The following is a 26,461-nucleotide window of genomic DNA, read 5'->3' as shown; positions in this document are numbered from 1 at the left end:
AGACTACACAGTCCAGGAAACAGGTGTTAGCGCCTGCCTGCGCAGACATATGTGCGCTCCAGCAGCTCCAGACCGACCTTGTGGTCGGGGGCATAGACGCTCGACGGATCAAGGGATTCTGCGACTTTCGAGTCCACCCCAGTCCCAGGACAAACACGGAGTCATGGCGCTGGATGACCACTGCTGTCCTCGGACGCAGAGATAGCGGCCTCGTAGTGTGCCGCTGTCTGCGGTCGTCGAGTCGAGGCCTGTGCGTACACCCGCTGCAGAGCGCGCGGCGATAACGCTACCCGCGAAACAGTGTCGCTTGACGCTGCGCTGTCGCTACGCTGGGTACGATTCCGCTGTAGGCTGCTCCGTAAACCAGGAAAAGCAGCTTTGTCGAGCGTCGCTGCTGTCAAAGTGAACTCGGGACGGCATTCCTGGGCGTCCGGAACACGACCCGCGCTTTGCGAATCGGAATGTCTTCAAACGGTCGACTGACAGCGACACAGAGCGAGCAGTCGGAGACAATCTGGGTCGAAAAGTACAGGCCTCGCGAGCTTGACGAGATCGTTGCCCACGATGAAATCCGCGGAACGCTCCGCAGGTTGATAGCGGAACGCACCTTGCCCCACTTGCTCTTTTACGGGCCACCGGGAACAGGCAAAACGACAGCAATCCTCGCTTGTGCACGAGAAATGTTCGGGGCTCAGTTCAAGACAATGGTACTCGAACTCAACGCTTCAGACGACCGGGGAATCGACGTCGTCCGCGAGCAAATCAAAACCTTTGCCTCGACTCGACACATTTACGCGTTGAAGGCCGGGATAAAGCTGGTTATCCTTGATGAAGCGGATGCGATGACCTCCGCGGCCCAAGCAGCGCTACGCCGGATCATGGAAAAGTACACGAGCAACATTCGGTTCTGCCTGATTTGCAACTACGCCAACAAGATTATTCCCGCCATCCAGTCGCGATGTACCCGATTCCGCTTCCAACCGGTACCAGTTGCGCAGATGATCCAGCGTCTTGAGTACATTGCCGATCGCGAAGGCGTCCCAGTAGATCGGGCCGCTTTCGATGCGCTAGCCCGCATCGCACAAGGCGACATGCGACGGGCCATTTACCTCATGCAAAGCACATTCCTCGCATCTGCCTCCGCTCGAGTCACAGAAGATGGAGTCTATGCGAATGCTGGCATGCCCAGCCCCGCTGATCTGCATGCGATCGCCCAGATACTGCTCTACGATCCTTTCGCACAAGCCTTTTGCAAAATAAGCGAAATCAAGAAAGGTAAGGGCTTTGCCCTGCTCGACATGATCCACGGCCTCCATGAGGCCGTTATGCTCATGGAGCTCAGCCCAAAGGTGAAGGCGTTTTTGTTTGAGCAGCTAGCCAACATGGAATGGCGTCTCGTAAGCGCAACCTCAGAGCGCATTCAGCTGGCAGCTCTGGTCGGAATTTTCCGCTTGGCTGCAAGCATGATTGACGACTCGGAGTCCGGCATGGACCCCAAGGCGGCCGCCGCGGTCGAGAAACTTGTCCAGGGAGCCGGCTACGACCAAACCCAGCATGGATGATACTAGGGCGATCTAGCCTCGCGATTCACACTGGAAAGCGCGAGCAATGGAACACTGGCTGACGCAAACGCTCCCCAGTCCATCGGAATTCGATCGAGCTTGGCCAAGTACTGAGACGCGTGCGCTTTCGTTCCTGAGTCGCTAGCCGCACAGCATTCGTATCATAAAATCGTATGCGCCGACATGCTCGCAGACAGTTCTTCATTCGTCACTGCTTTCTGTGAGAGGTATGCAAACGCGGCTGCCTGTTGCTGTGGAAACGCACCGTGAACAGCGCTCAGGCGACCAAATACGTCCATCCGTGCCGGTCTGGCAATCGCCCCGTCTGAAGCCCGCGCACGGTGTCGTAGAGTCGGCGCGCCACAGGTCCTACCTGACCAGAGCCGGGATGCTTACCGATGCCGATGACCTGATCACCATATACAATCTGGTCCACAGCTGTGATCACAACAGCGGTTCCCGAGGCGAACACCTCATCGAACGTTGCCAACTCCTCGACAGGAATGCGTCGTCGCTCCACCTTCATCCCTGCATCTAGTGAAAGCTCCATGAGCGTTTTGTTGGTGACACCTTCCAGAACCGAGGGACTGTCTGGTGTAACGTATACATATCGGTTTCCGTTTTCATCTAGATAGCGTACCGCAGAAAAATTGCTGGTTCCGAATTCCTCGATAAACTTTTGCTCACGCGCATCCAAATAGAGATTGATCGGGTAGCCTCGTTGTTTCGCTTCCATGCTCGGTTTCAAGTCGGCGGCGTAGTTGCCTGCCACTTTGACGTGACCCACACCGCGGGGCGCAGCTCGATCATAATTCGTGGATATGTATGCTGTGACTGGCGATAAGCCGCCCTTGTAGTAGTTGCCGACCGGCACCACCAGCACCATAAAGGTATACTCATCAGCTGGGCCGAGGCCAATGCGACCTCCAGATCCGAACAGAACAGGGCGTACATAGAGTGATCCGCCACCGCCTTGTTCGACATACGGGGGCACGAATTCCAGATTTTCGTATACACATCGGGTCACCGCCTCGAGGAAAAGCGCAGCTGGTACCACTGGCATATTCAGACGCAAGGCCGAGCGCTCGAGACGGCGGGCATTCTCCTGTGGACGAAACAATCGAACGTGCCCGTCGGCACATGCAAACGCTTTGAGGCCCTCGAATATGGACTGTCCATAGTGCAGGGCCGTCGACGCGACGTGCAGAGGGAACGTAGCTTCACCGTTGGGTCCGTATGGGACGACCTCTACAGGAGACCAGGTCCCAGTTTGCTCTCTCCAGACCGCTTTGACGTAGCAGTTGGTCGGCGTGAACCCGAAACCGAGAGACTGCCAGTCAACTGCAGCGCGTCCGACCCGCTGCGCTGCTGTGTTTCTGTTGGTGCCAACAGGGGCGGTGCCGGTTGCACCACTGCTGCCCGAGTCCCGCATCGACAAGCTCGAGCAGCAATTGATCACTTTCGTTGCTCTCAAAAACGGTAACTTCCTCGCATCCAAAAATTTGGTAGCATCGGCGGAGCTATAAGCGCGCGTACGTGCTGCGTACGTCCGCAGCGGCAGCGTTACCTGGCGGTGCGACCGTCTGGAGCGACTGCTACCCGTCAACTCGCTCCGATGTTCACGTTCTATTCCATTGCTAAATGTAAGACGGGTCAAAGCGTTTCCAGCGTAGCTGAACATGATAAACTGCTAGTGCCAACGCTAACACCGAAGGCCGTTCTAAAGAAAAACGCAGCCGCCGGCGGTGTACAAAAGTGGCGGCGACCGGCGCCCCAGACGAAAAGCGTCCAACTGACGTGCAGACGCCTCCCGGTTTTTTTGGACCGGCAACCTACGAGTGGTTCCAGCTTCTTGCCGTATAATATGACCATAAGAGGTTCCCCCACAAAATTCTCTCTCGTCAGCTTTGGAGGTCTCGTCTCCAGCACCGCACATCTCCTGATATTGATGGCGGCGTTCAAGCCTCGGTTCACAAACTCCATACGTTTCTTGCCATTGATTGTACGTACCAATGCGAGAAGTCCTCGAACTTTCGCCCCCTTTCCATTTGCTCCTCCGTCAGCGCTCCGTACTTTGCTATATCCTCAGGACTCCGCTGACACTTTTCCATCTACACCCTCTGGAGTATACACCCCAGTTCATGGTGTGTATACGATGTTCGGAACTCATCTACAGGTATCGTGCCGGAACGCTATGCGCACTCTTTGTACGTTCTTGTCCTTGGAGCTGGCGTAGTCTCGTTCGGGATCATCCAGCGACCTGCTCCGTATGCTACAACCAGCCTCTGACTCTCGTCCTCCTTCAGGGAGCTCAACTCATTGAAAAAATTCGCAAATGCCCGCTGCTTACCACCGTATAGATTCATTCGCAAACGAGCCCACCGGGGCTTGGCATACTCCTCCCACAGCGCATCCCGGTGCGCCATATGCGAACTTCCATGAATTTCAGAAAAGCCTGAACGTCCGCTCCGTGGCTCGTCACATCGCTCACAGCTTCCAGGTGCTCTCTCATTCCTGCATTCCATTTCTCGATTTTTTTCCTCGCATTCATTCTACCCGTTTCTAGATAGCATTTCGCTCTCGAAAACCTGAAAAGTCGCATGTCTTTCTGACGTAAGGTACCGTCAATGCCACCTTCCGCACGCTTGGGTGCTGCGTTGGTTATGATATTCATATTCCCCGGGGTCCGCGCCAACAACAAAGTCGTTATCCTGCACTTTCTGCGTCGAAGGATCCGCCTCCTTCTCATCTTCATGCTTCGTCACGAGCGGAACTGGGCGATCCACCTTCAAGCACCGATAGTGTACACACATGGTTACCCCATCTGTTTCGATCATACCAGTGAATACCTTTTGTTTGCTTACTTTCAGACGTTTGAAATCGAAGATATTCTTCCAGTTCGTTCCCGGGTTTCACCAGAGAACTCTGTCTTCCTTACATCGAACTCCGAACTGATCACCTCCATGATACCGTAAAGGACTCTGGAGTCGGTAGTCACAAAATGTGACTTCATGTTCCACAACGGAACGACTTTGAAGCGCTCTCCTATTAGGAGAGCCTTCCGTCTCTCCCACTCTTCATTTTCCCCCACTTAACGTCACCTCTGCCTTGCGTTCGAGTTCTCGATCCAGGAACATGAAATACCGTAGGATGAGGCGATAGTATCTTTGCATATTTTTTTTCAACTCTGATATCTTTTCTGTTGGATCCGCCCGCCCAGTAACCCACGACGCTCTTGAATACGCGCACGGATTACAGAAGCTTCATTCTTGCTCCTGTGTGACGTCTTCTTGTCGATGAATTCTATCTCATCTTCATGATGACCATCGTTCGTGATGCCATTGATAGTCGCCCATATTCCTTTGCGAGAGATTCCCGGGTATGGCGCAAACACTGCGCGTATCATGAAACGTTCGAGGTTCATGGTCATATGATTCTTCAGGCTCTTGTGGTACTTTGTTGCCCCGTCGGTTTCGTGGAGGGTGTGCACTCCCCCATTTCTCCTCGATGATTCCCTTGTGCCAACCATCAGGTGACAAATGAAGCTCTTGTAGATAAATTCCTCCGGAATCTCGACTGTTTTCGTAATTGTCACGCTGCGATATATCTTGCTCACCAAATTCATTAGTCCTGAAGAAGCATTTCGAATACTCAGGGAGTACGAAATGACACGATTTCTGATGGCCGCTTGCAACTTTGGCTTGCACGGATCTGTGATATGTCCAAGAAGACAGGCTGTCACAACCAACTCGTCGCATTGTTGTCTTTCTAGCAGTCATTGATGTCGGTCCTCCTGGCTTGGCTTCTTCTTCTTCTGTTCCTCTTTGCTCGCCACTGTTTTCCCTAATTTTTCCGGCAGCCGGCGACACCGGCCCTCCAGGATCCTCGACTTCCATGTCCATAACTTGCTCTGGTATTTTCCATTTCTGACGATGAACGCGCTTCGAACGCGTCTCCTATAAACCGAGAAAAATCACTTGAATACACTAATTTGGGAATGGAACACAATTCAGTTGGGAAACTTACTTTGGTATTACGCTCAGGCAAATACATCTTGTACGCTAGAGCAACACGCGAAAAAAGGATCGCGTTTCTCATCAACTGCGAGATGCATCTCGTGTGTCATGCCTGCCAGGAATCGAGGTGCGCGTATCGACCGCACTATAGAAAAAACAACAGAAGCTAAACACTAACTGGCAATTCGATGATACTTTCGTTCGACCTTCACAGTAGGCGTTAAAAGGGGGAAAAGGTTTCCGTATTGTGGAAAGTTTACCTTCGAGGCGGAATGTCCGGCGTGCCGACCGAGTCTGCTATGTAAGTGCGTCGTGCTCTTCCCAGTGCCTAGTGCTGTGAAGAGACCTGAGCAGCTCGTCCGCAATGCAGGTTTATTCTGGGAACAGGAGTGGTTCGGATGCACCCAGCCATCGCCCTAGTCGACGTGGTCTCCCAGCACATCTCTTTGCGGTGCCGCAGGCAGTACGTCTGCCTGCGCAGATTGTCGGCTCCAGAATGATACTGTCCTCGGATTCCGTGCGGGGTGCACCCTGCCTCGAGTCGCCGCCCTCACTGGTATGACAAAGCAGTCCGGTCTCCGTGATGCTTCTGCTCTAGCGGTATAAGCGCTGAGGCGGGTTCTCACCGCAGGCTCGGTGCAAAATCGAACGTAGAAAACGACCAGTACACCCGAGAACAGGTGATGGAATCTGGGAGTATAGCGCAGGATGATGGACACTTTCCCGACAGCCAATACCCATTCCGCAATATGGGATCCCCGATCAACGTAAACTTTTTGTCTCTGGAAACATATGGAATCTCTTCGCGCGGATATGCTGTCCGTCCAGAGGCTCCAGTACATGCGTTGAGGCGAAACTCTCGAAAATCGTCCCGTATCCGTGTTGGCGTCCAAGCGTTCAACAAATACGCAAACCGTTCTGAGATTTGCAACTTTTAGAGTTTTCTGGAGAAAAACGCAGACATTCCTGGCTGTGTTGGGCAGCTTCCGCCCATCCATGGTCTTCTGTTTCGATTCGCTGACCTTGCTGCAGCGGCAAATCGTGCGAGTGGCTCGCGACTTGTCCCGTTGGGGTGCTCATGTGCTTTGGCCTTCTCGTACACGGGATCCCGCTGCCGAGCGTCGAACTTCCAGTTGCCCGCTGGGGATGGATTTACCCGATATCAAATCGCTGCTACGGGTACTGCCTTCCACGAGATCCCGCTGCCGAGCGTCGAACTTCCAGTTGCCCGCTGGGAATGGATTTGCCCGATATCAATTCAATGTCTCAGGTCGCCTCATCGCAGAGGCGCTCTTTTCGACAACATCGATCCCGTGCACAATTCGCTACTGCCTCCGTAAGCCGAAGCAGCAAATGAGGACACCGAGCCAGTATCGATAGCATTCTGCTCCCCTGCCCGGCACGGATATGCGCAGCGAAGTCTTTCGATGGGCGAAGTGCATCCGCACGATGCCTGCATGATCAACCACGCTACGATAGCGTACGCGATATTGTTCTCGAGCTCTGCGAGAGACCCGTCTTGTACACGCATTTACAAAAACGGAACCGTCTCATTCTTTGCAAGCTGCTGCAACAGCCCCGCCCGCAGGTATCGCCATTCACATGGAGACCACAGATCTGCCCCGATCACGATGATTGGTCTCATTTCGAAGCCGTTCCGGAGACAAGCCTCGAATGAACCAAACGGATATCCTGTTCTTCACATGAATTATACCTGGACAGTCTTGACATTTTGGCAAATGGAAACCAGGTGCGTTCAGTATTCCACAATCGTACGCACTGAAGAGTTTCTCGCAGACGTCGCCCCGCAGCTGGTGCAACCGAGGACGCCACACCAGCTTCGGTGCGATGTACCTCTGGAAGATAAGACTATGCTGCATGGGAGAAGAGTGCATCTAGCTGCACGGTGTGCATCATCTGGGCTGCATTGGGGGAACCCTCCAGGGCCTGCGGCATGGAGCTTCCCCTGCTTTTGGTAGCAACAGCGTCCGAGCGTGCCGCCATGGCGCTGCGCGTCCCTGCGGCCACGAATTCATCTGCGTCCTTTACCGGCTGTTTCGCATCGCTGACGCCTGCGGTGCGCTCCGCCAGTTTTCACACGCCTTGTGCGCTATAACTCTCAATAAACTGCCTCTATGCTCTCATCTGCTACTCTACGCTCATTCATTAGTCGTTCGAAGGGCACCTGGGGGGCGAATAAAACCTTAGACGCACTACGGGGCCTCTTGGCGGTGAATTCAACGAGAGGACAGCGCTTCTTCGCGGCGGCTCAACCGGTACCCTCGCCGGAGCGTCGTGGAACAGCGGAACCGGTGTTGAACGCTTCCTTAGCGGAAGTGGACCCAGATATTGTGGAAATAATAGAACGAGAGAAGCAGCGTCAGTGGTCTTGTGTGACGCTCATTCCGTCGGAGAACTTTGCACCGAGAGCCGTTCTCGAGGCCATTGGGTCGCCTCTAACCAACAAGTATTCGGAAGGCCGACCAGGGGCCAGGTATTATGGAGGGAATGAGTGGATTGACCGCTCGGAAATGCTATGTACGCAAAGGGCACTGGAAGCGTTTTCCCTGGATCCAGAGCGCTGGGGGGTTGACGTGCAGGCGCTCTCCGGGTCACCAGCGAATATGGCCGTCTATACTGCCCTGCTACGGCCCCATGATCGCATCATGGCGCTTGACCTACCGCACGGCGGCCATTTGAGTCACGGGTTCATGACAGCCAAGAAGCGTGTGTCCGCTACGAGCATCTTTTTCGAGAGCATGCCCTATCGCCTAAACGAGGCTACCGGGCGCATCGATTACGACAAGCTAGAGGAATTGGCGAACCTCTTCAGACCCCGTTTGTTGATTGCGGGCGCTTCGGCTTACTCGCGGCTCTATGACTACGAGCGGATGCGCAAAATCGCCGACTCGCAAGGGGCATACCTCCTTGCCGATATCGCGCATATTAGTGGTCTGGTTGCGGCTGGTGTGATACCGTCGCCGTTCGAATATGCAGACGTCGTCACGACGACGACACACAAGGCGCTTCGGGGCCCGCGCGGTGCGCTCATCTTTTACCGCAAAGGCGTGAAGAGCAAGGACCCCAAAACAGGAATCATAGAGGAGTACGACCTGGAAAATCCAATTAAGAACGCCGTGTTCCCCGGACTCCAGGGCGGACCTCACAACCATACAATCTGTGCCTTAGCAGTAGCCCTGAAGATGGCCAAATCACCAGAGTTCAAAGAGTACCAGCGCCAGGTTCTTGCGAACGCTCAGGCGCTCGCTCGCGGTTTGACGGAACGCGGCGTTAGCATTGTGAGTGGCGGCACAGACAATCATCTGCTGTTGTGCGACCTGCGCTCCCGTGGTTTGGATGGAGCTCGTGCTGAGCGAGTTCTTGAGCTCGCAGATATTTCGCTCAACAAGAACACGGTACCAGGTGATCTAAGTGCGATGAATCCTTCCGGCATTCGGATGGGTGCGCACGCCATGACGACTCGGGGCTGCACAGAAAAAGACTTTGCACGCATTGCCGAGCTCGTTGACGAGGGACTGAAGGTTACGGGAGAGCTCAAGAAGATTGCTGGACCCAAGCTCAAGGATTTTCGAGCTTTAATGGCGGACGGCGCTGAGGGCACGCGCTTTCCTTCCTTGTTGGAGCTTCGGGACAAAGTGCACCGCTTCGCTCGACAGTTTGACCCCGTTGGTTGGTCCATTTCGGAAATGAAGTACCGCGACTAGATTGCTCGTCTGCATGGTGACAGCACTGTATAAAGCTACAAAGATGCTGACGAGAGCAACGAAAAGCACGACGATAACGGTGTGTGTGTTTGTGGCTTCTCTCCCGGGTATGCGAAAGGGAGCTCGGCGGCGGCACATGCACGCATGAGGTGCAGCAGTTCTAGCCAGACCCTTCGGGGCTGCCCTCTTGAGCACATGTGCTAGGACGTATTCATGGAAAAAGTCGCTGAGGACGTTTGGAAGGGAATACCCAAACGTATCCACCAGTCCTGAATCATGCAGACGAAAGCGTACGCTCACTAAATGCAGCTTGATGCCGTCGATGGGAGCGCCCCGCTGGCGCATCCGGGCAAGTCTACGATACGTATGCCAACCCAGTTTCAGATCAAGGACGACACTTTCGTAAGCGTCTATCCGAGGCGACGCTGTTGCACTTGCTCACAATCAATGACTGTTTGCAGAACAGCAAAGCGAACCAGATTCGAGGCATGCTTTACCTGCATCACTGTATACACGGCTTTTGATCGTTTGAAAAATAGCGATGTACACCGAATTTGGATGGTTTCGGACCTAAACAACCGGATATTCAGCTTTTGATCCTTTGAACAACAGCGATGTACACCGAATTTGGACCGGTTTTGGACCTAGACAACTGGATATCCAGCGTTTGATCCTTTGAAAAACAGCAACGTGCCCCGAATTTGAAAGCTTGTCCACCCTGCAGTACCGTACATCCTGGATTTCTGACAGCGAGCTGTAGAGTATGGTTCAGCACGTCGAGCTCCCGAGGCTGCAGCGCCTTTAAGCACACCAGGAAACCGAATTTCAGCGTCCTGGAAAACACGATTTGCTTTTGGAGCACAAGTGACGTCTTCATGCATGACTTATCTTTGGCGTGGGCTGGGGTCTCAAGCGCTCGATGGATGCAGAGCGTGTGCCAGAGTCAGGTCATGCTGGCCGCACTCTTTGTGTGGGATTCCAGGAATGTGCCACCCATCCAACAAAACCGGTGAAATGAAAAGCGAGGCATAGAGCATGTTGCTGCGTCGTTGTCGTTGGCAATGAGACCTGTGATCCCATGCTCTGCTCGAGTTTGTCAGTCAGTAAGTCTGCTAGCCATTCAGTCAGCCAGTTGATCGGTTGGTTTGTCAGTCCGTCAGTCATGCTGTCTGTGTGTCCGTCTCCCGGTCGCTATATCTGATCAAGGCCCTCATTGGTGGCGTCTCCACCATACGCTAGGCCTCCTCGCCCAACGCCTGGTTCCCCGACATCTGGCGGCTGCATGTCCAGTGGTCTCGCACGCGAGCGTCATTACTTCCAACAGGACACGCTTTCACGTGCGGTTCTTATCGTTCAAGCGATTGACTCGAAAAGACTAGTGTGGTTTCGGAACATACCCATCAACTGCCATATTCCGAGTAGCTTTCGGGAGGGTCAGTTCCATGCCGTCTAGCTCTTTCGTCGCTATGACTTGGCAGCCCAGACGCGAGTTCTCTTGCAGCCCAAAGGCAAGATCGAGCATATCGTTCTCGTCGTCAGTGGGCTCGGGTAGGCGTCGGAAGTGTTCCTCACTGACGTAGACGTGACAAGTGGAGCAAGCAAGAGAGCCTTCACAGGCACCCTCCAGGTCAATGTGGTTTTCGTGTGCAACCTCCAGCATCGAGGAGCCGATCGGTGCTCGAACAGCGTGCCGCACGCCCTCTCGGTCCACAAAGGTTACAGAAATAGTCTCTGCTGCTTCGGCAGGGTTCTCTTCAGCCTTTCCCACTGTGCTCTTTGATTCAACTGCAGCGCCTGTCGACTGATGTGCAACGTATCGTCGCCAACTAGACGACCAACGTCGTGTTGGTACGAGCACGCTTTCCGAGGTCCGCTCTAGACGCCAAAACACCTCTTGTCCTCTCTGCTGACTAGTACGGGCAACCAAGCCAGACAGCGTACACTGGTGACCTCTAGTGGAACCAAGAAAAACCCAAGATCTCAGTGATTTCAAGCAGACACCTGCTGCAGCCCTCATCCATAACCCACAGAGCCGGCAACCAAAAGAGCCCAGTCGAGAGACTACAAGGCGAAATGCGGGCGTGCTGCAGACAGCAGCTACGTTTCTTTTTACGGGTAGTCGACGTTGTCGAAGCGCAAGTCTGGGAACCGCATGAGGCTCGCTGCCCATAAACGCTCCATATGGGCTTGCTGAGACAGGGAACTTTCACGTTCTGGGCGAGTTTTAGAAGCTGGTTGCCCTTGAATCCAGTTCGAATAACGAAAAAGTGTGCACCGTTTCGACAACGCCACAGCCAGTGGCGCTTCTGGAGTGAGGCTGCATCCTCCGTTTCAGAGACTGAGGTACGCCCGAACTCTATACGAAATATAGGGATAGTCGCGCATGTTGATGCAGGGAAAACGACCTTGACGGAGAAGATCTTGTACTATGCGGGAGTTTCGCGGCGGGTCGGAAACGTTGATCACGGCGACACTGTCATGGACTACCTGTGGGAAGAGCGCCAGCGGGGGATTACGATCCAAGCTGCAGCTACCAGTGTAACGTGGCCGCCGTTCCCGCAACCCAAGGATCGCAAGTCCGCTGTACTCATCAACATCGTCGACACGCCTGGTCACGTGGACTTCACCTTCGAGGTGGAGCGCTCTCTAAGCGTCATGGATGGCGCTGTGGTGCTCGTCGACGCAATCGCGGGGATTCAGGCGCAAACTGCCACAGTTTGGAGACAGACGAATCGATACGGGCTGCCAAGGCTTATTTTCTTGAACAAGTGCGATCGAAAAGAGGCGGATGTGTCTCGGTGTCTGCAGCAAATTCGCACTTCCCTGGGCGGACGACCAGTATTGTTGACAGCGCCGGTAGCATGGAACGGACATGTAGGGATCGTGGATTTGAGGGCCACCAACCATATGCTGCTTTTCACCGGATCGCACGGCGAAGCAGTTGAGCGCATTGCGATGGATGCGGAAGCATCCGTCCAGCCGCTTCTGACAGTGAATCGAAACACCCCGCTGACCTGGTCGAAGCTCGCAACAGATCTACGAGAGGCACTTGTCGAGACTTTAGCAGAATATGATGATCGCTTGTGTACACAGTATCTGGACGGTAAGCCCGTCCACGACGACGACTTGAGCCGTGCGCTTCGTAGTGCCACGCTGGAACGCCACGTTGTGCCGGTATTTTGCGGGTCAGCGTTACGTGGTATGGGCATTCAACCCTTGTTGGATGCGGTCGAGGAGCTGCTTCCCTCGCCGGAGGAGCGTCCGGCGAGACTGGGGGAGGCGCTCGATGGGGGGTCGACTCGGAAGATCGCCATGAATTCGAAAGACGCTTTAGTAGCGTACGCATTCAAGGTTCAGCAGGATCTGCACCGCGGACCACTTACATTTGTCCGCGTGTTTTCCGCGGGAGCCACAGCGTGCCTGCAGACGGGGTCTGTCCTGAAAATTCTCTCGACAGACAGAGTCAAATGGCATGATGCCGTACAGGAACGCGTGACAGGCGTCTTCCGCGTGCACGCAGACCACTTCATGCCTATCCAGCACGTGCAAACAGGAGGTATCTATGCGTTGAGCGGTCTGAAAAGGGTCCGCACCGGTGACACATTGGTCTCGTCAGATGCCGATCCCATCAGTGTGGTGCGTCTCCCGCCAGTGCCGGTACCAGAGCCTATGTTTAGCGTCGCGCTAGCGCGTGACACGGGATACCAGCGCTCAGCGCAGGAGGCACTGATTGCCGCGCTGCAGGTTCTGGTACTTGATGACCCAAGTCTTCGCTTTCACGAAGATGAACGCACGGGAGAGTTGCTTTTAAGCGGCATGGGTGAGCTTCACCTTGATATTGCCTGCAAAAGGCTCGAGAGGGAGTTCGGAATAAAGGACCTCCATGCGAGTGCGCCGCGAGTGGCGCTCTTTGAAACGGTCGCTGAGCCTGGTGCTGGGTGCGTATCCGCTGTGAACAGCGTCCAGTGCACGCTGAAGAGCCACGATCAGATGCCGCTTTCCACAATGGACCGTACTGTGGGCGCGACTCGTTTACGAGCATCGATGCGTGTGACGTTGCACCCACTGCCTCGAAACGAGAGCAATGATGGAATTCGACTTGAACGCGAGGTGTGTCTGTGCCCCAACCTCGTGTTCAGGGGCGCGTCGCCACAAGAGGGTCTCGCGCCTTCAAGTCGCGAAATCCCAGCGTCAATTCGGGACGCTATCACGGACGGTGCGCGAGCGGCGCTCCAGCGCGGCCCTCGAGCAGGTCTCCCTGTCGTTGGGGTCAGGGCAGTCATTCATCAGATTTCTGCGGAAAATCCAGTGGAAACCGCGCTCCGAGCTTGTGCTGTGGATGCTGTCCACGATGCACTCGGTCGATCAACAGTCGCACTCGTCGAGCCTGTCATGAGAGTTGAGGTACGACTGGATGCAGTTGGAGAGCTTGCAAGCGAGCCCGACGAGCCTACGCGTTCCGACACGAGCGTCGATAAGCAGCATTTGTATGGCGTCGTGATTCGGGACCTGACGTCCCCGCAACGCCGCGGGCAGGTGCTCGGCACAGATGCAAGCGGCTCTGTGGTCGAGGCGCTCGTACCGCTCGAGGGTCTGATCGGCTATGCGAACGCGCTCCGCAGCTTGACTGGTGGACGTGCCTCCTTCGAAGCGTCTTTCTGCAAATATGAACGGGTTGATGAGATGTTCGCGCATCGTTTACTCGAAAGGAACTGATGTTGTCCAGATGGAAAACAGATTCGTTGTTTCGATGGCTGAGCTGCTTGTCGGCAGCAGCACCAGTTCGGGCGTGAGCCGGCTCACGGAGTAGCGTTCCAATCACGCAGTCGCCGGAGACGTGTTTTCCGTACGGATGCTGGTATCCCATCCATGACAGTCTGCCGCTGCGCGCGCCCTTAGGTGCACAAAGACAAGGCTCTGAGACGCTGGCGCAGAATCCCGATTATTGATTATTTTGTTTGAGCCTCAGATGTGAGGTGCCCGCGTACGAAGATGCTGTGACGCAGCGCCACCTGGTTTTGTATCAAAGCGACGTGGTACTCATGATTGCCGACAGCGGGAGCGGCCGGATTGTGAGTGCGCCTTGCATGCGCTACGACCTCTGGTGCCACTTGATAGGTCAGAGACCAGAGACTATACATCCCGAGACAAGAGTGTATGTGGATTTGCATGCGCTACAACCTCTGGTGCCACTTGATAGGGCAGAGATCAGAGACTATACGTCCCAAGACAAGAGTGTATGTGGATTCTTCTGCAATTCTCCGTTTTGTTGAGATCAGCTGTTGTGCAGTGATCCGCCTGTTCGCGAGCGTCCACCCATGTCAGAATAAAAAATGGAATAGGTCTACTAGATGAACGCGAACGCGCACATTACGATTTGGGTCAGTTCACACTGCCATCAACACAAGCTTTTGCAGGCTCTATCTTTGACGTCTTCCATTTCCGCCATCTTGTCTCCGGCTTTGAGTACGCTGATCTCTCCTTGCCCTCCAGCTCCGCTGTCAGCTATCGAAGAATGGTCAAGAAATCATGCAAATCCCGATTTCTCTGATTCTGGCTATTGTTGATGTATTTCATGCATCGATGGAAGTTGTCATCTATGCTTCGCTAGCCATTTTCATCTTGTTTGCAGACAGCCTCGGTGTGCAGTTCGTACCGCTGACATTTGAGTGTTGTCAGGAGCAAAAAGGTATCCAGCACACGGTATCGCACTCCGAGCGCCGTCCTACAACGCGTGAACGCTTGCTTCAACGCTCGTTGCATGCCAATGGCAGGTACAGAAGGCTCCTGTCCGCGCGTCACTCCGTATCCGCCTTCTTTGAAGCGCTCCTATATGGGGGGCTTGCCTTGGCCGATCCTATCGTCTAGCACTCTGTATGCTGGACGCGCAAGTGTACGCTGTTGCACTCGATAGAGGACATGCAGAACGCGAGGTTGCCCATGATGAAACATGTACTGGAAGGTAAATTCTGGCGTGAGAACAAGTCGAGAAATTTCGGTGTCTGTATGCTACCTTCGCGCAGAGCGGCAAAGCATTCCGCACTGGAAGTGATCGCTGCGATAACTCAAGTCCGACTCCAATACCTTTTTTATGCAAAGAGAAGAGATGGAAGCCTCTGGAAGCATATCTCGTGAGAGGTATTATGCTGCTGCGGATTCTGGTTTTCTCGACTGCCCAAGAGAGAAGAGTCTTTGTCTCTGCAAACGGATCGACTATTAGACGCGACAAGTTCATTGAACTCTAGGCATGAACTTGTGAACGAGTCATCAGGGGGACGACGAGGTGTTGTTTTCCTCGTCAATCTATCCGCCCAAATTGCAGCGCTCACGGGTTGCCATGAAATAGTAAGATCGAAACGGTGATGCATGCGTGATCTGAACATGCTGCATGTAAAGAACTTGAAAGTCTGGCGATTCCCGCGTACGCATTATAGAATGATATAGATTGTTTTACGATCTGTTCGTTGATGACGTTGCGAATCACCATGGTTTCAGTGGCAGAACGAATTCCCGCCGCAACGTCTCGTAAGAACAAAATCTAAAAAAAGACCGAGAATCCTACAAGTACGTAAGAATCATGTACCGCTCGTTCATGCAATCTGAACGTCAATGCTGCATGTGTAAAAAAGTTCGGAAGAATGAAAAAGCAGGAACAGCTCGAGCTATTCACTCTTCCAATTGCATCTGGCAGAGACGGAACGGCGATGAATGCGGCCCATCCGTTGCGCAGCGGGGCGCATCGTCGTGTGCTCAGCGATGCATTCGCTGAGGGCAAATGGGGGTCTGCATCGACCTGCATTCGCATCCTCCTCGGCTTTGGAACTAGTTGCACACGATATGGGAAGAAACTTTCTCCATTGTTTTTCGTATGGAAGATCATTTGTAAGACGGTACAGCGGAGCGCCTTCTCCTGGGGTGTTCACAAGAAACAGCGAGCGCACGTCGTGTTTATGGGGCTGGCAAACTCGGCGACACCTGGCGGCGACGCCTGAGCAGAGCACGGAAGCACGGCGGAGAAAGTGGCGCGACACCGGCCTATATCAGTGGATTCACCAAGAGCTGGACGGCATTCGCTCCGCTGGGCTTTACAAGTCGGAGAGACGCATTCTCTCCCCTCAAGCCGCAGACGTGGTTGTGGAGAGTCCGGAGACCAACAACAAGCCGCGCAAAGTGTTGAACTTTTGCGCCAACAACTACCTCGGTTTGGCGAATCATCCCGAAATCAAACAGTCTGCTCGTGATGCACTGGATAGCCACGGTTTTGGTGTTGCCTCGGTGCGTTTCATCTGCGGAACACAAGATGTACACAAAGAACTTGAGCGGAAAATCTCAACGTTCCACGATACTGAGGACACGATACTCTATCATTCTTGTTTCGGCGCGAACGAGGGGCTTTTCGAAGTATTGCTGGGCCCGGAGGATGCGATTTTAAGTGATGAGCTGAATCACGCGAGCATCATTGATGGCGTTCGCCTGTGCAAAGCTCGGCGTTATCGTTATCGCCACCTCGACATGGAGGACCTCGAGCGTCAACTGGAGAAAGCGAATCAGGAAGGTGCGCGCCATAAGCTCATAGCAACCGACGGTGTTTTCAGTATGGACGGCGATGTCGCGCCTCTGGAGCAGATTTGCTTCCTCGCGGACCAATACGACGCGATCGTCATGGTCGACGACTGCCATGCGACTGGCTTTGTCGGTGCAAAAGGACGCGGGACTCCAGAGCTATGCGGCGTCATGGATCGAGTTGATATCGTTACATCCACATTAGGAAAGGCGCTCGGTGGCGGCGCGGGCGGTTACACCACTGGCCGGAAGGAGATCATTGAGATTCTGCGACAACGCAGCCGGCCGTACCTCTTCAGCAATGCATTGCCGCCATCTATTGTAGCCGGCAGTTTGACCGTCTTTGATATGCTAATGCGCAAGCGATCGCCGGCTTCTGGTGCGGACACTGCTCGCAGTGATGGAACCGGAGCCAGTACGACGGAAACAGGTGGCGCTGAGGCCTTGGAAGCCTCTGAATTACGTGCTCGACTCGCCAGAAATACTCGACTCTTTCGTACGAAAATGGGCGCCGCAGGTTTTCGTCTGGGCGGCGAGTGGCATCCTATAGTACCTGTCATGATCGGAGATGCCCAAATAGCAGCCGACATGGCCAAGGCTCTTCTTGAGGAGGGTATTTACGTCGTTGGATTTTCATACCCCGTGGTGCCGCGGGACAAGGCGCGTATTCGGGTCCAGATCTCAGCGGCCCACTCCACTGATGATATCGAGCAGTGCGTTGCCGCTTTCGCAAAAGTAGGCAAAGAGAAGAAACTCATTCCATAGCCGTACATAAAGTTTCCGTGTTGAACTTGAATCAAAATGAGGTTCTCAAGTTGGGCGTCGTTCTGGGAGTCAATTCTGGCGCTGCGACCCGCTTGCGATCCAACGGCATCTAAATACGATGAGATGCTGCCGCCAGTGAGCAATTCAGCGAGCGCTCACCTGAGGCTGTAGTACAGAGGCGCTTGTGGAATAAACACGTTCACGCTCAGTTGCCTCCGATCTCTGCAATGGTCGGCTCTGGGCGTTTTGTGCCTCGTTGCATTCCGCTGAATATGCGCGCTTTCTCTCCAGCACAAACTCTTTCACGACCCTAGCTGCCGAATTCAAAGCGTCGAAAACTTACCATCAAGCGTCGAGCTTTCAACTGGGCACTCCGCGGATACCGTTTCGATACAACATACTCCACTATTTCCATCGCAAGAACCCACCGAAATTAAGATCTACAGCAGAGGTTTTATGAAATAAGCATCTAATCTGCTGCATTCAAGAGATCAAATGAACCTTCAGCATTAGCAGCCAACTAAAAGCTCTCTTATCTGACCAATGTATTTTGATCCCATAAAATTGATCACGGACAAAACCGGATTCGCGGAAATTCTCGGAACATGCGTGTAGCGAAAGAGTTATACTAGACATATCATCGCCAGTGAATCAAAACTATGTCCAACGCCCAAGAAGAGTAAATGAAAACTCCTGTGCAGATGCCTCCCATCCCTTTTTGACGAGCCTCTTTCTATCAGTTTCAGCTTTTCCTTGTACAACTCGAGCCCGAGAGGCTACCCCACAAGGTTGTCTCGCCTCAGCTCCTCGGGTCTCGTGTTCAGCACAGGACATCTCCCGATATTGATGGCGGCGTTCTGGTCTCGACGTACGAATTTAATTCTTTTCATGACGCCGCTTAAACTTGCCAATGCAAAGAGTCCTCGAACTCGTGTCCTCGGTGCCATTTGCGGCTCGGTCAGCTCTCCATACTTTTCAATAGCCGAAGCGTTCCGCTGGCTTTTCTCGATATCGAACTTCTGAAGTGTACACCCCAACTCATCCCATAGCATTTTGAAATGAACATAATTCTTGATGCCCTTAGGTAAGGACCTTCCCGGAGGGAAAAGCACTTGCGGGAAAAAGACAAAAATGTGTCCCGATGTCTCCGAACTGAGCGCTTCAGCGAATCGACGAGTTGAGCGACCATTACGTTTCAGTAGAATAAACCATTCTTCGATGCGTTTGAACCACATAGAGAACGGACTACTGAAGAGCAGCTCTACCCGGACAGGATCTCCAAAAAATCGAACGCGATGGGAATGGCCAAATGCTATGTCGTCCAGTAGAATGACGTCGCTACACGTCATGGAAAAGTCGTCAATGATAAGGCGAAGCTGGTGCTATTGCATGAGGCTTCTCAACGAGCGAAACTGGGGCCGCCATGTAAATCCACTGCAGCCAGAACAGTTGATAACGTCCTCGGTCTCCACGAGTTCGGCCGTATTATCAACGGCCGCCCTGCTCCTCGAATACCCATATACGCTCCACCCGTATCGTCTGAAGCAAGTCTCGGCGACGAGGATGAATTGACGTCCCGCTGCTTCATATGGATAACGAAGTTCCGGGAACGCTGTCGTCGCGACTTTGGTGGACGATGGCTGTGCGTGAAATAGGGATCTTTTTCGCGAGTGTATCCAAGTGTTTTCAGGGCCAAACGAACAAGCTGTTGAGAAACAGAGACGCCCATCCTGGCAACTATCATCGCTTTTGCCTTCAGGAATATATGATCAAGGGGTCGTTTTCTACCATTGACCGCAAGCACCTGTTAAGAATACCGGTTTTCGACGCGAAGCCCTTGTTCTTGTTTCTTTGAGTGTTTCTCGTTCATCTGAGTACTGTGATATGCCTGAGATGAATGAGGAATGGAGTCCTCCAGGCACTGTTCTGTAAGGAGTATATATCTTACAGGCAAGTGATCAATGGTCTATAGAATACATTGTATCGTGATTTCGATCTCCTGCTATGCACTGCTGCGGGCGTGAAAAATCCTGAGTTGAAGGACTATGAAATTAGCGTGTCCCTTGAACACCCGTACGTGCATGAACTTTTTGTTTTTGTTTTTATCGAATGCTCTCAACATAAGGAATATATCATCTAATACGGAGAACGGTCGCGGCAGCAGTTTATTCTTTCATTGACAGCTTTGGCGCGAAAGGTTCGAAATGAACAACTCAGTAATTCTTCAGGCACCTGGTAGATGAGCCACCTATCTCGTAGTCCTTATCCAAAACGCTCTACACCAAAACAGAACTAATCAAACTCTACCTTCATGTTGTTAACCTTGTTGGTTCATTCTATTCACTGCGTTTTCTTGGAATTATTATCTAAGAAGGCACAGGATATGGAGGATCTCTACCGCAGAATCGACCGCTAATGAACAGATACGGATAGATAAAAGAGAAAATTGTGCTTCCACAGGAGACCGTCAAGTGTTGAAGCACAGAGAATGGATCTCGTACTCAAATGTGAACGCTGATGACAGCAAAGAATGGTGTTTGACTCACTCGATGAGAATTCATGCGGGAGAAATATTCTGCTTGTCACTCGACGGTGGAAGAAGTCAACCCGATGTCCATCACCACAAAACAAGCCAGCACTCCTGGAATAGAAGTCCAACCGGCATTCGAATCATGTGATAGTGTACAAAATCTAAAAAGGATACCATCATCACATATTGGACTCGTCGCCGACGCACTTCGGGGCTTTTCGCCTCACTAGTCTTTCTCACTTTTCGAAATGGCCGCTTTCCTTTACAAAACACAAAGGACGACATGCAGCTGAGACAGGCGTTGAGCTATATTTCGTTTCAACCTATTCTCTCCAGTTTATTGCAGTTGAGGGCGTCATCGATGTTGTTTAACGTCGCATGTGCGCTTGTGGATGAATTCAGGAGTCGTTCGCGTCCATGCCACGGTTCTCTCTCAAGTCGTTTTTACCCTGTATCATCCACGAACCAGCGTGCCACTCCTCCGCTCTTATGCGTGATGGGACGCTAAAAAGCACTACAGATCGTGGACATGCTCGCAACAGAGATAGTGACAAAAGGAAATTTGATAGCTGTGGATAGATTCGTAGGGAAGGCGAGCTTTGTACCGGTCGTTCTCCCCATGTGTCTGAATCTCAAGGGAACCAAATCGATATGGAGTAACGCAATCACATCCATGGCATTCCACCGTGTGAAGGAGAAGAAGAGGAAACCACCCGGCAAAGAAGAGAAAGACCCTCCAGCCACGACGATGAGGATTCACTGGAAGGGAATAATGTCGGCGCCGCAAAATCAGTCTGAGAGCGCTTTCAATGGCTCCGTATTCAATCTCATCACTGGAGAGAATATTCCAAAACATATTACAGATGGCGCCAGTAGGGATTGCGTAGCAGCTTTCTTGAGGAAGCCTAGCCCAGTTTCCCTTGCCTGGACGCACCACGTCAAACAGATTTTCGCACGAGTACGGGACGTAGGACGACGAGCTGTCTATATTCCCCTCGAAATTTTCGATCTAGCCTTCATGTTGGAGCACTGCTGACTCCCGGGGCTAAAGATGCATCACTGCCTGTTACTAGGATCCGAGATTCGCTGGAACGCTTTCCAGCATGCCCGAGTCTTCGCGGTGCCGCATCGATCGGAATAAAAGTCTATAGAACCAGATTGAAAAAGTATCAAGCAGACCTCAAAAACCGGAGTGAGATGCGGTTTAGTCTAGAGCGCTTCATTAGGATCACACTGTGGGTATCGTAGCCTCACGTTACTGGTTCAGAAAGGTGAATACTGAAGAAAACGATCGCGGGTGCGTCGATTAAATCATGTCCAGAGCTGATACCTGGAACGTTCGAAATGGTAGCGAGCTCAGAAGAGATGTCTCAACGAGAATATGGGTAGCTTCGTACAGTTCCAACTCATTGTGATAGCCTTTCCCCAGAACTGGCGGACGTGATATCCAAACGATCGGTGAAACGGGATGCCTACATTCCTCGGATTTTGCGTTTCGAAGTGTTCCTGAACAGAGCCCGCAAGAGCATGGCACAACTGCTCTGTGAATCCCAGCTCCATGGCTTCCTGAAGTGTCTATGCGACGTTATTGGGATATCTTTCATCAGAGCCCGTATGCTCATCGTAGACACTCGTCCAGTGTATGGCGTTGTCGGTGAGCCACGGCCGGTTTCTAAGAGCAAATATGAAGCATTCGAACAACGTCGAGCAGCATTGATGGAGCGAATCGGAGCTTTCTCCTTTACAGGGAGAATATAAAAAGCAATCCACAGCGACGGTGGAGGCCGACGGAATATCAGTCTACGTGTACTTTGTCAAAGTCTTGAGGACAAAGCCTGAGTCGAGTAACGACACTCATTTTCAACCCTTCAAGGTAAGCGAAAAGCAAGCGTTTGTGTTTGGCGTGGATCCCAGGTTGGAAGGCGTCAAAACCAGCGCCGCATCTCCAAACCAAGGGGCCGAACCCAAAGACCTGAAAGGAAAGCTGGTGCAGGCATTCAGTTTTCCCAGACCTCCGTACCAGCGAGAGCTGGGTACGCAGGACGTCAGGAGATATACCAGCGTGTCGAGTGGCCGGGTCGGAACCCATCTCGACGCTCTGGGCATCGAATCGAGCAGATCGGTCTGCGTTAAACTTATACTCCGTAGAGTCCAACTGACTCAAACGGACGATTTTTTGCACGAGTACAAGGGAGCGTGCTTGGTTCGCAAGCAGAGTCAGTTGTGCGCATGCAAGAAGCGTGCATCGACCAAAATGCACTGCAAGTTAGAAATGGATAGATATATATATGTCACGTCGTTCGGTGGTGGTATCTTGCGGCGCTGGACGTGCTTTAGCGCGCAAATGTTGCATGCCGGCTCCGCACACGAAAGCTTACAACTAGTGCGGGGATCGATTCTGTTTGATTCTTGTCGATGAGCTTGGAGTGAGATTCACACATCACGGGCACGAGTGCACACAGAAACAGATACAGAAAAAGAGCTTGAAACAGATACGGATTTACGATATAGTGTACGGTAGGCTGAATGAGTGTCAGATTGCAAGGAAACCAAAAACTACCTGATTATTCTGGTCTGATTCCACCAGCTAAAACGTGCGCAGGCACTTTTCACACCGCGGCTTAAACGCCTCGATCAAAATCAGGAAGAGTCATGTGCTTCCGGATCGTTCAGCGGCTTTCTGTCATGCATACTTGCGAGGGAGTCGTTCAGTATTCCATATGGAAATTCTGCTCCAATGCGGAAGAAGTGCGGTGAAAAGGATTCTTGGCCTGCGGAGCGAGCATCGGATTCTCTCACGGAGCAACGCATTTCAATTGTATGGTCAGTTATCCAGAACGTCTGAAGCGCCTTGCACGTACGCCGTGAAAAATTTTCCTCGGTAATTGCTAATCGACCGTAATGTTCCATTATTCGATATAACCACGTACACAACGCTGCAGTAATAGATTTTTGCCGTAAAAAACTGTAATGTCTCAGGATTTCGTCGTTCGAAGGCGCCTGATTTCGTGTGACTCGTTATCGCATCTTGGTTGTTGCAGTCGACACCTCATGGTCGTCGAAAGCATGTTGCCTGGTCGCGGACCATACCTGCTATTTTTTCTTCGACACCGTCAATCATACGCAATAGGTACAGCTGAACGCGCGAGCTCGTTCCGTCCTTTTGGAATATTTCATTCCAGGCGTCGCCGCTTGCCGCGAAGCGGCCACCTGGGCCGAAACGACGGGCTCTTGACTCGACCATGTGCACTAGGTTTGCGGTCGTGGTTTCGACCATGTCCAGTCTTTTCGCGAGCTCCTCACGAGCTCGCTCCACTCGAGCCAGTGCGAGGCGAAACTCTCAAATCCAACGGGAATATCGATCACGATCTAGTTGGCCTGAACACGTGAAACACGGTGTCGACACACCGCTCGGTGGCGCTGTTTCCGCTTGCGCTTCAGCGCTTCGCGTGCAGTAACGGACGTTCCCAACCGCATCTCTCAAGCAGGTCGAATTGTGGCCAGGACTCTCGACGCCCCGACAGCTTCCGTTTGGCTAGAAGCACCGACAACGGAGCTCTTCTTCAGAAAGGCAAGCAAGGCGCGAAATTTACCAAGCATTGCGCCCTCCAACGCAGCCAGATCGCCACGAATCTGCTGCTCAAATTCAAGAAGGTCTCTATGCAAGGATCTCTGATGATCCTCAAGGTTCGAGAGCCTCAGTTCCAGAGGAAGCGAGCTCCCTCTGGGAAAGTCCCACCGCGTTGCAGCGGCAGATATCAGGCACTCGCTCGGGAGAACAAATCCCGCACGCGCATGCAGAGGAATTTGGCGCGCAGCGATGCACCCGCCGGGTGCTTCGGCTCGTCTGCAGTTGTTGACAGCGATGTGTCCGCGTTTTCGCGTATCAGATTGTAATGGAACATGGATATACTCGTTCTTTTACTGCCTTTTGATAGTTTTCAGAGCTATTTCATTTGCGCAACCTCAAAAATCGAAGTGCAGCAGTGAAGGCGTACCGATTTACGTATGCTCCCAGTATCTTCGGTCAGTTTTTCATAGTGACACATTTGACTCCTTGGAGCTGGAATTCCGAACGTCACCTGCACCAAGGTGATTTGTGACACCTGCGGGCAAGCGTTCGTAAAATGACAGATGATATTGTCCGATGCGTACGAACGAGACACCTCTCTTCTCGTCTACTTACGCGTAGTATGCACTAAAAAAATCAAGCATTCTTCAGGTTTTCGCCCTTTCCGTTTGCAGCAGCGTCGTTGGCGCAGCGATCACCACCAGTGCATTGAAAACGAAAAAGCCTGACGCCGTTTCTTGGAGATTTCGTCATAAACTCATGCCACAAGTTCACTAAAATTTTTCCTCAAATACATGATTCTAAGCGAAAGACGAACCCTCCGCTCTTCACGCACATTGACAAAAACAGGACACGACAGCAGCATACCACCCTTACAGAGTATGCTATCAGATGCACTTTTCTCTTCTTATTGCGTGGAAAAGCGTCCTGGGCCCGGGTCTGTGTCATTGCAGCCATTTGTTCCAGTCGACAGTGCGTCTCAGCTTTGCGCGATAAGAGCGTAGACGAATCGAATTTTCACGACTCGACTATGAGCCCAGACTTTCCATTTGATGCCCCTCTCATCATGGACAACATTGCGTTCCAAAAATTCTGTATCAAATGGGACTGTGTAAGCTTTACGCGTGCAGCGGACAAGGAACTTTCCGAAGGATCGCCCTGAGGAAGCAGGTGAGCGTGGGGCACGTTGCGGGACCGGGAAACTGTGTACGGTTTCCTGAGGAGCCGTCTTTACCCTTCATGGACATATACCGAGGATAAAGCAATCATTGAGGTGCCACCGGGTGGCACTCCGTGGACGACATATGGTGGACGAGTGGGAACGCTCAACCGCAATCCATTGGCACAGCTGCAGCCGGCGCACAGAGGCTGTCTCCGAAGTATTTGCCGACTGCAAGCGATCGATCAAGAGCAACTGCCACCTGTGCATGAAATGCATGAATAATAACAGCCGGAAGCTGCGAATTCGGTACTTTACCCCTGCGTCCTTCACCCATGGACTGCTGACGACGAAACCGGAGGGAAAGGAGAGAAAGAAGTGTTCAAAGCCGGATATAGAAGAAAAGAACGGTCGAAGAATAAGCTTGCAAAAGGCTGATGTTGAGGACAATTAGAAAAGGCGCAAACTATAATGCGTACATCCCATTTATCAAAAGGAAGAAGTTTCATTTTTCTCTGTCATTTTTGTATCCGAGTCGCATCGCCTTGCGATATACGAGGTGCGTGAGCTCCACTCTGATGCCGCATGAATACGCGGCTTCAGTAAAGTTCATCGAGTAGCTGGTTGCGAAAATCGCTGCTACAGCCTGTTGGCAAATATGGTCCTATTCTATTCCCGGATGCAGCAACGCAGCCTGTAACGCCTATGGTCTTTGAAATCAACATTAACTCACCCCACGGAGTGCAATAAAGTGCTTTTTCGCAATGTATAGCGGAAGACCGAAATCACGATGCAATGTACCCTTTAGATGGTAAATGAAATGCGTGTACGAATATATTCTTTACGGAACAGTGCAAGGGGGACTACATTCCTCCTTCAATTTTGAGTGATCCCACAGTACTCAGATATTTGGAGAAGGATGAAACAAAGACGATTATAATTTGACAAAAAGTTTACACACGGCAGAGATGCGCGACTGTGGGCTTGATATCAGCACACGGCAACACATTCGCCGTTCCTCCCATTTCCAAGCTGCATTACTTATGCTTCCTTTCAGATGTACTGAACGTTTCATACGCTCTATCGAGCGCCAAGTGCCTATCGTGAGTACCCCACCATAGCACTTTTACCGTAGGCGCGGATGCGGCACAGAGACAGTATGGCTTTGTCATACCACTGAGAGCGTCAGCTCGACAGGTAGTTCACCAGACATGGGGTCAGGTTTATCAGCATTCTGGTAGCGTGCAAGCTGCATAGACACCCGTATCACCTGCGGCAGCGCGAAACGATATGCTAGGAGGCCACCGCGCTAAACGCGATTCCCAGACGCAGCCTAACTACCCTAGTCCCAGAATAAACCAGCTTGCGGACGGGCTGCCCGTGTCTCGTTACAGCCTTCGCCATTGGCGACACGGAGCACTTACCCGGCAGACTCGTTCGGCTCGCGGAACTGTCCGTCTGGACCATGATCTTTCTAAAATACGGAAACTTTCTCTTATGAACGCTTATAGTATAGGGGGAAGCAAATTGTTATCGGGTTGCCAGGTAATGGTTCTTTTCTGCCAATTTT

At 52.4% G+C, this 26,461-nt stretch overlaps 6 protein-coding genes across 6 annotated transcripts, besides 2 other annotated features; 4 read left to right on the top strand and 2 right to left on the bottom strand.

Moving 5' to 3' along the window:
• Positions 1–461: 461 nt before the first annotated feature.
• CYME_CMO145C (replication factor C subunit 5) lies at positions 462–1,562 on the top strand (the record flags this gene model as incomplete). The annotated part of the gene is made up of 1 exon (XM_005537491.1): positions 462–1,562. One exon carries the CDS (start codon positions 462–464, stop codon positions 1,560–1,562), a length of 1,101 nt encoding a protein of 366 aa, XP_005537548.1.
• Positions 1,563–1,839: 277 nt separating this feature from the next.
• Positions 1,840–3,243, bottom strand: CYME_CMO144C (branched-chain-amino-acid transaminase; the record flags this gene model as incomplete). Its single annotated transcript, XM_005537490.1, has 1 exon — positions 1,840–3,243. The coding sequence occupies one exon, from the start codon at positions 3,241–3,243 to the stop codon at positions 1,840–1,842; it is 1,404 nt and encodes a 467-aa protein (XP_005537547.1).
• Positions 3,244–3,284: 41 nt separating this feature from the next.
• Positions 3,285–5,471: a sequence feature (repetitive element).
• Positions 5,472–7,713: 2,242 nt separating this feature from the next.
• CYME_CMO142C (serine hydroxymethyltransferase, cytosolic) lies at positions 7,714–9,303 on the top strand (the record flags this gene model as incomplete). Its single annotated transcript, XM_005537489.1, has 1 exon — positions 7,714–9,303. The coding sequence occupies one exon, from the start codon at positions 7,714–7,716 to the stop codon at positions 9,301–9,303; it is 1,590 nt and encodes a 529-aa protein (XP_005537546.1).
• A 1,375-nt stretch (positions 9,304–10,678) lies between these two features.
• CYME_CMO141C (probable adrenodoxin) lies at positions 10,679–11,473 on the bottom strand (the record flags this gene model as incomplete). Its single annotated transcript, XM_005537488.1, has 1 exon — positions 10,679–11,473. The coding sequence occupies one exon, from the start codon at positions 11,471–11,473 to the stop codon at positions 10,679–10,681; it is 795 nt and encodes a 264-aa protein (XP_005537545.1).
• Positions 11,474–11,484: 11 nt separating this feature from the next.
• On the top strand, positions 11,485–14,019 carry CYME_CMO140C (mitochondrial translation elongation factor G2; the record flags this gene model as incomplete). The annotated part of the gene is made up of 1 exon (XM_005537487.1): positions 11,485–14,019. One exon carries the CDS (start codon positions 11,485–11,487, stop codon positions 14,017–14,019), a length of 2,535 nt encoding a protein of 844 aa, XP_005537544.1.
• A 2,121-nt stretch (positions 14,020–16,140) lies between these two features.
• On the top strand, positions 16,141–17,631 carry CYME_CMO139C (2-amino-3-ketobutyrate coenzyme A ligase; the record flags this gene model as incomplete). The annotated part of the gene is made up of 1 exon (XM_005537486.1): positions 16,141–17,631. One exon carries the CDS (start codon positions 16,141–16,143, stop codon positions 17,629–17,631), a length of 1,491 nt encoding a protein of 496 aa, XP_005537543.1.
• Positions 17,632–22,426: 4,795 nt separating this feature from the next.
• Positions 22,427–23,127: a sequence feature (possible transcribed region).
• Positions 23,128–26,461: the final 3,334 nt, after the last annotated feature.

The sequence above is a fragment of the Cyanidioschyzon merolae genome, chromosome 15, assembly GCF_000091205.1.
Source record: "Cyanidioschyzon merolae strain 10D DNA, chromosome 15, complete genome".
NCBI classification, from domain to species: domain Eukaryota; phylum Rhodophyta; class Bangiophyceae; order Cyanidiales; family Cyanidiaceae; genus Cyanidioschyzon; species Cyanidioschyzon merolae.
This window is presented reverse-complemented; position numbering and strand designations above follow the sequence as displayed.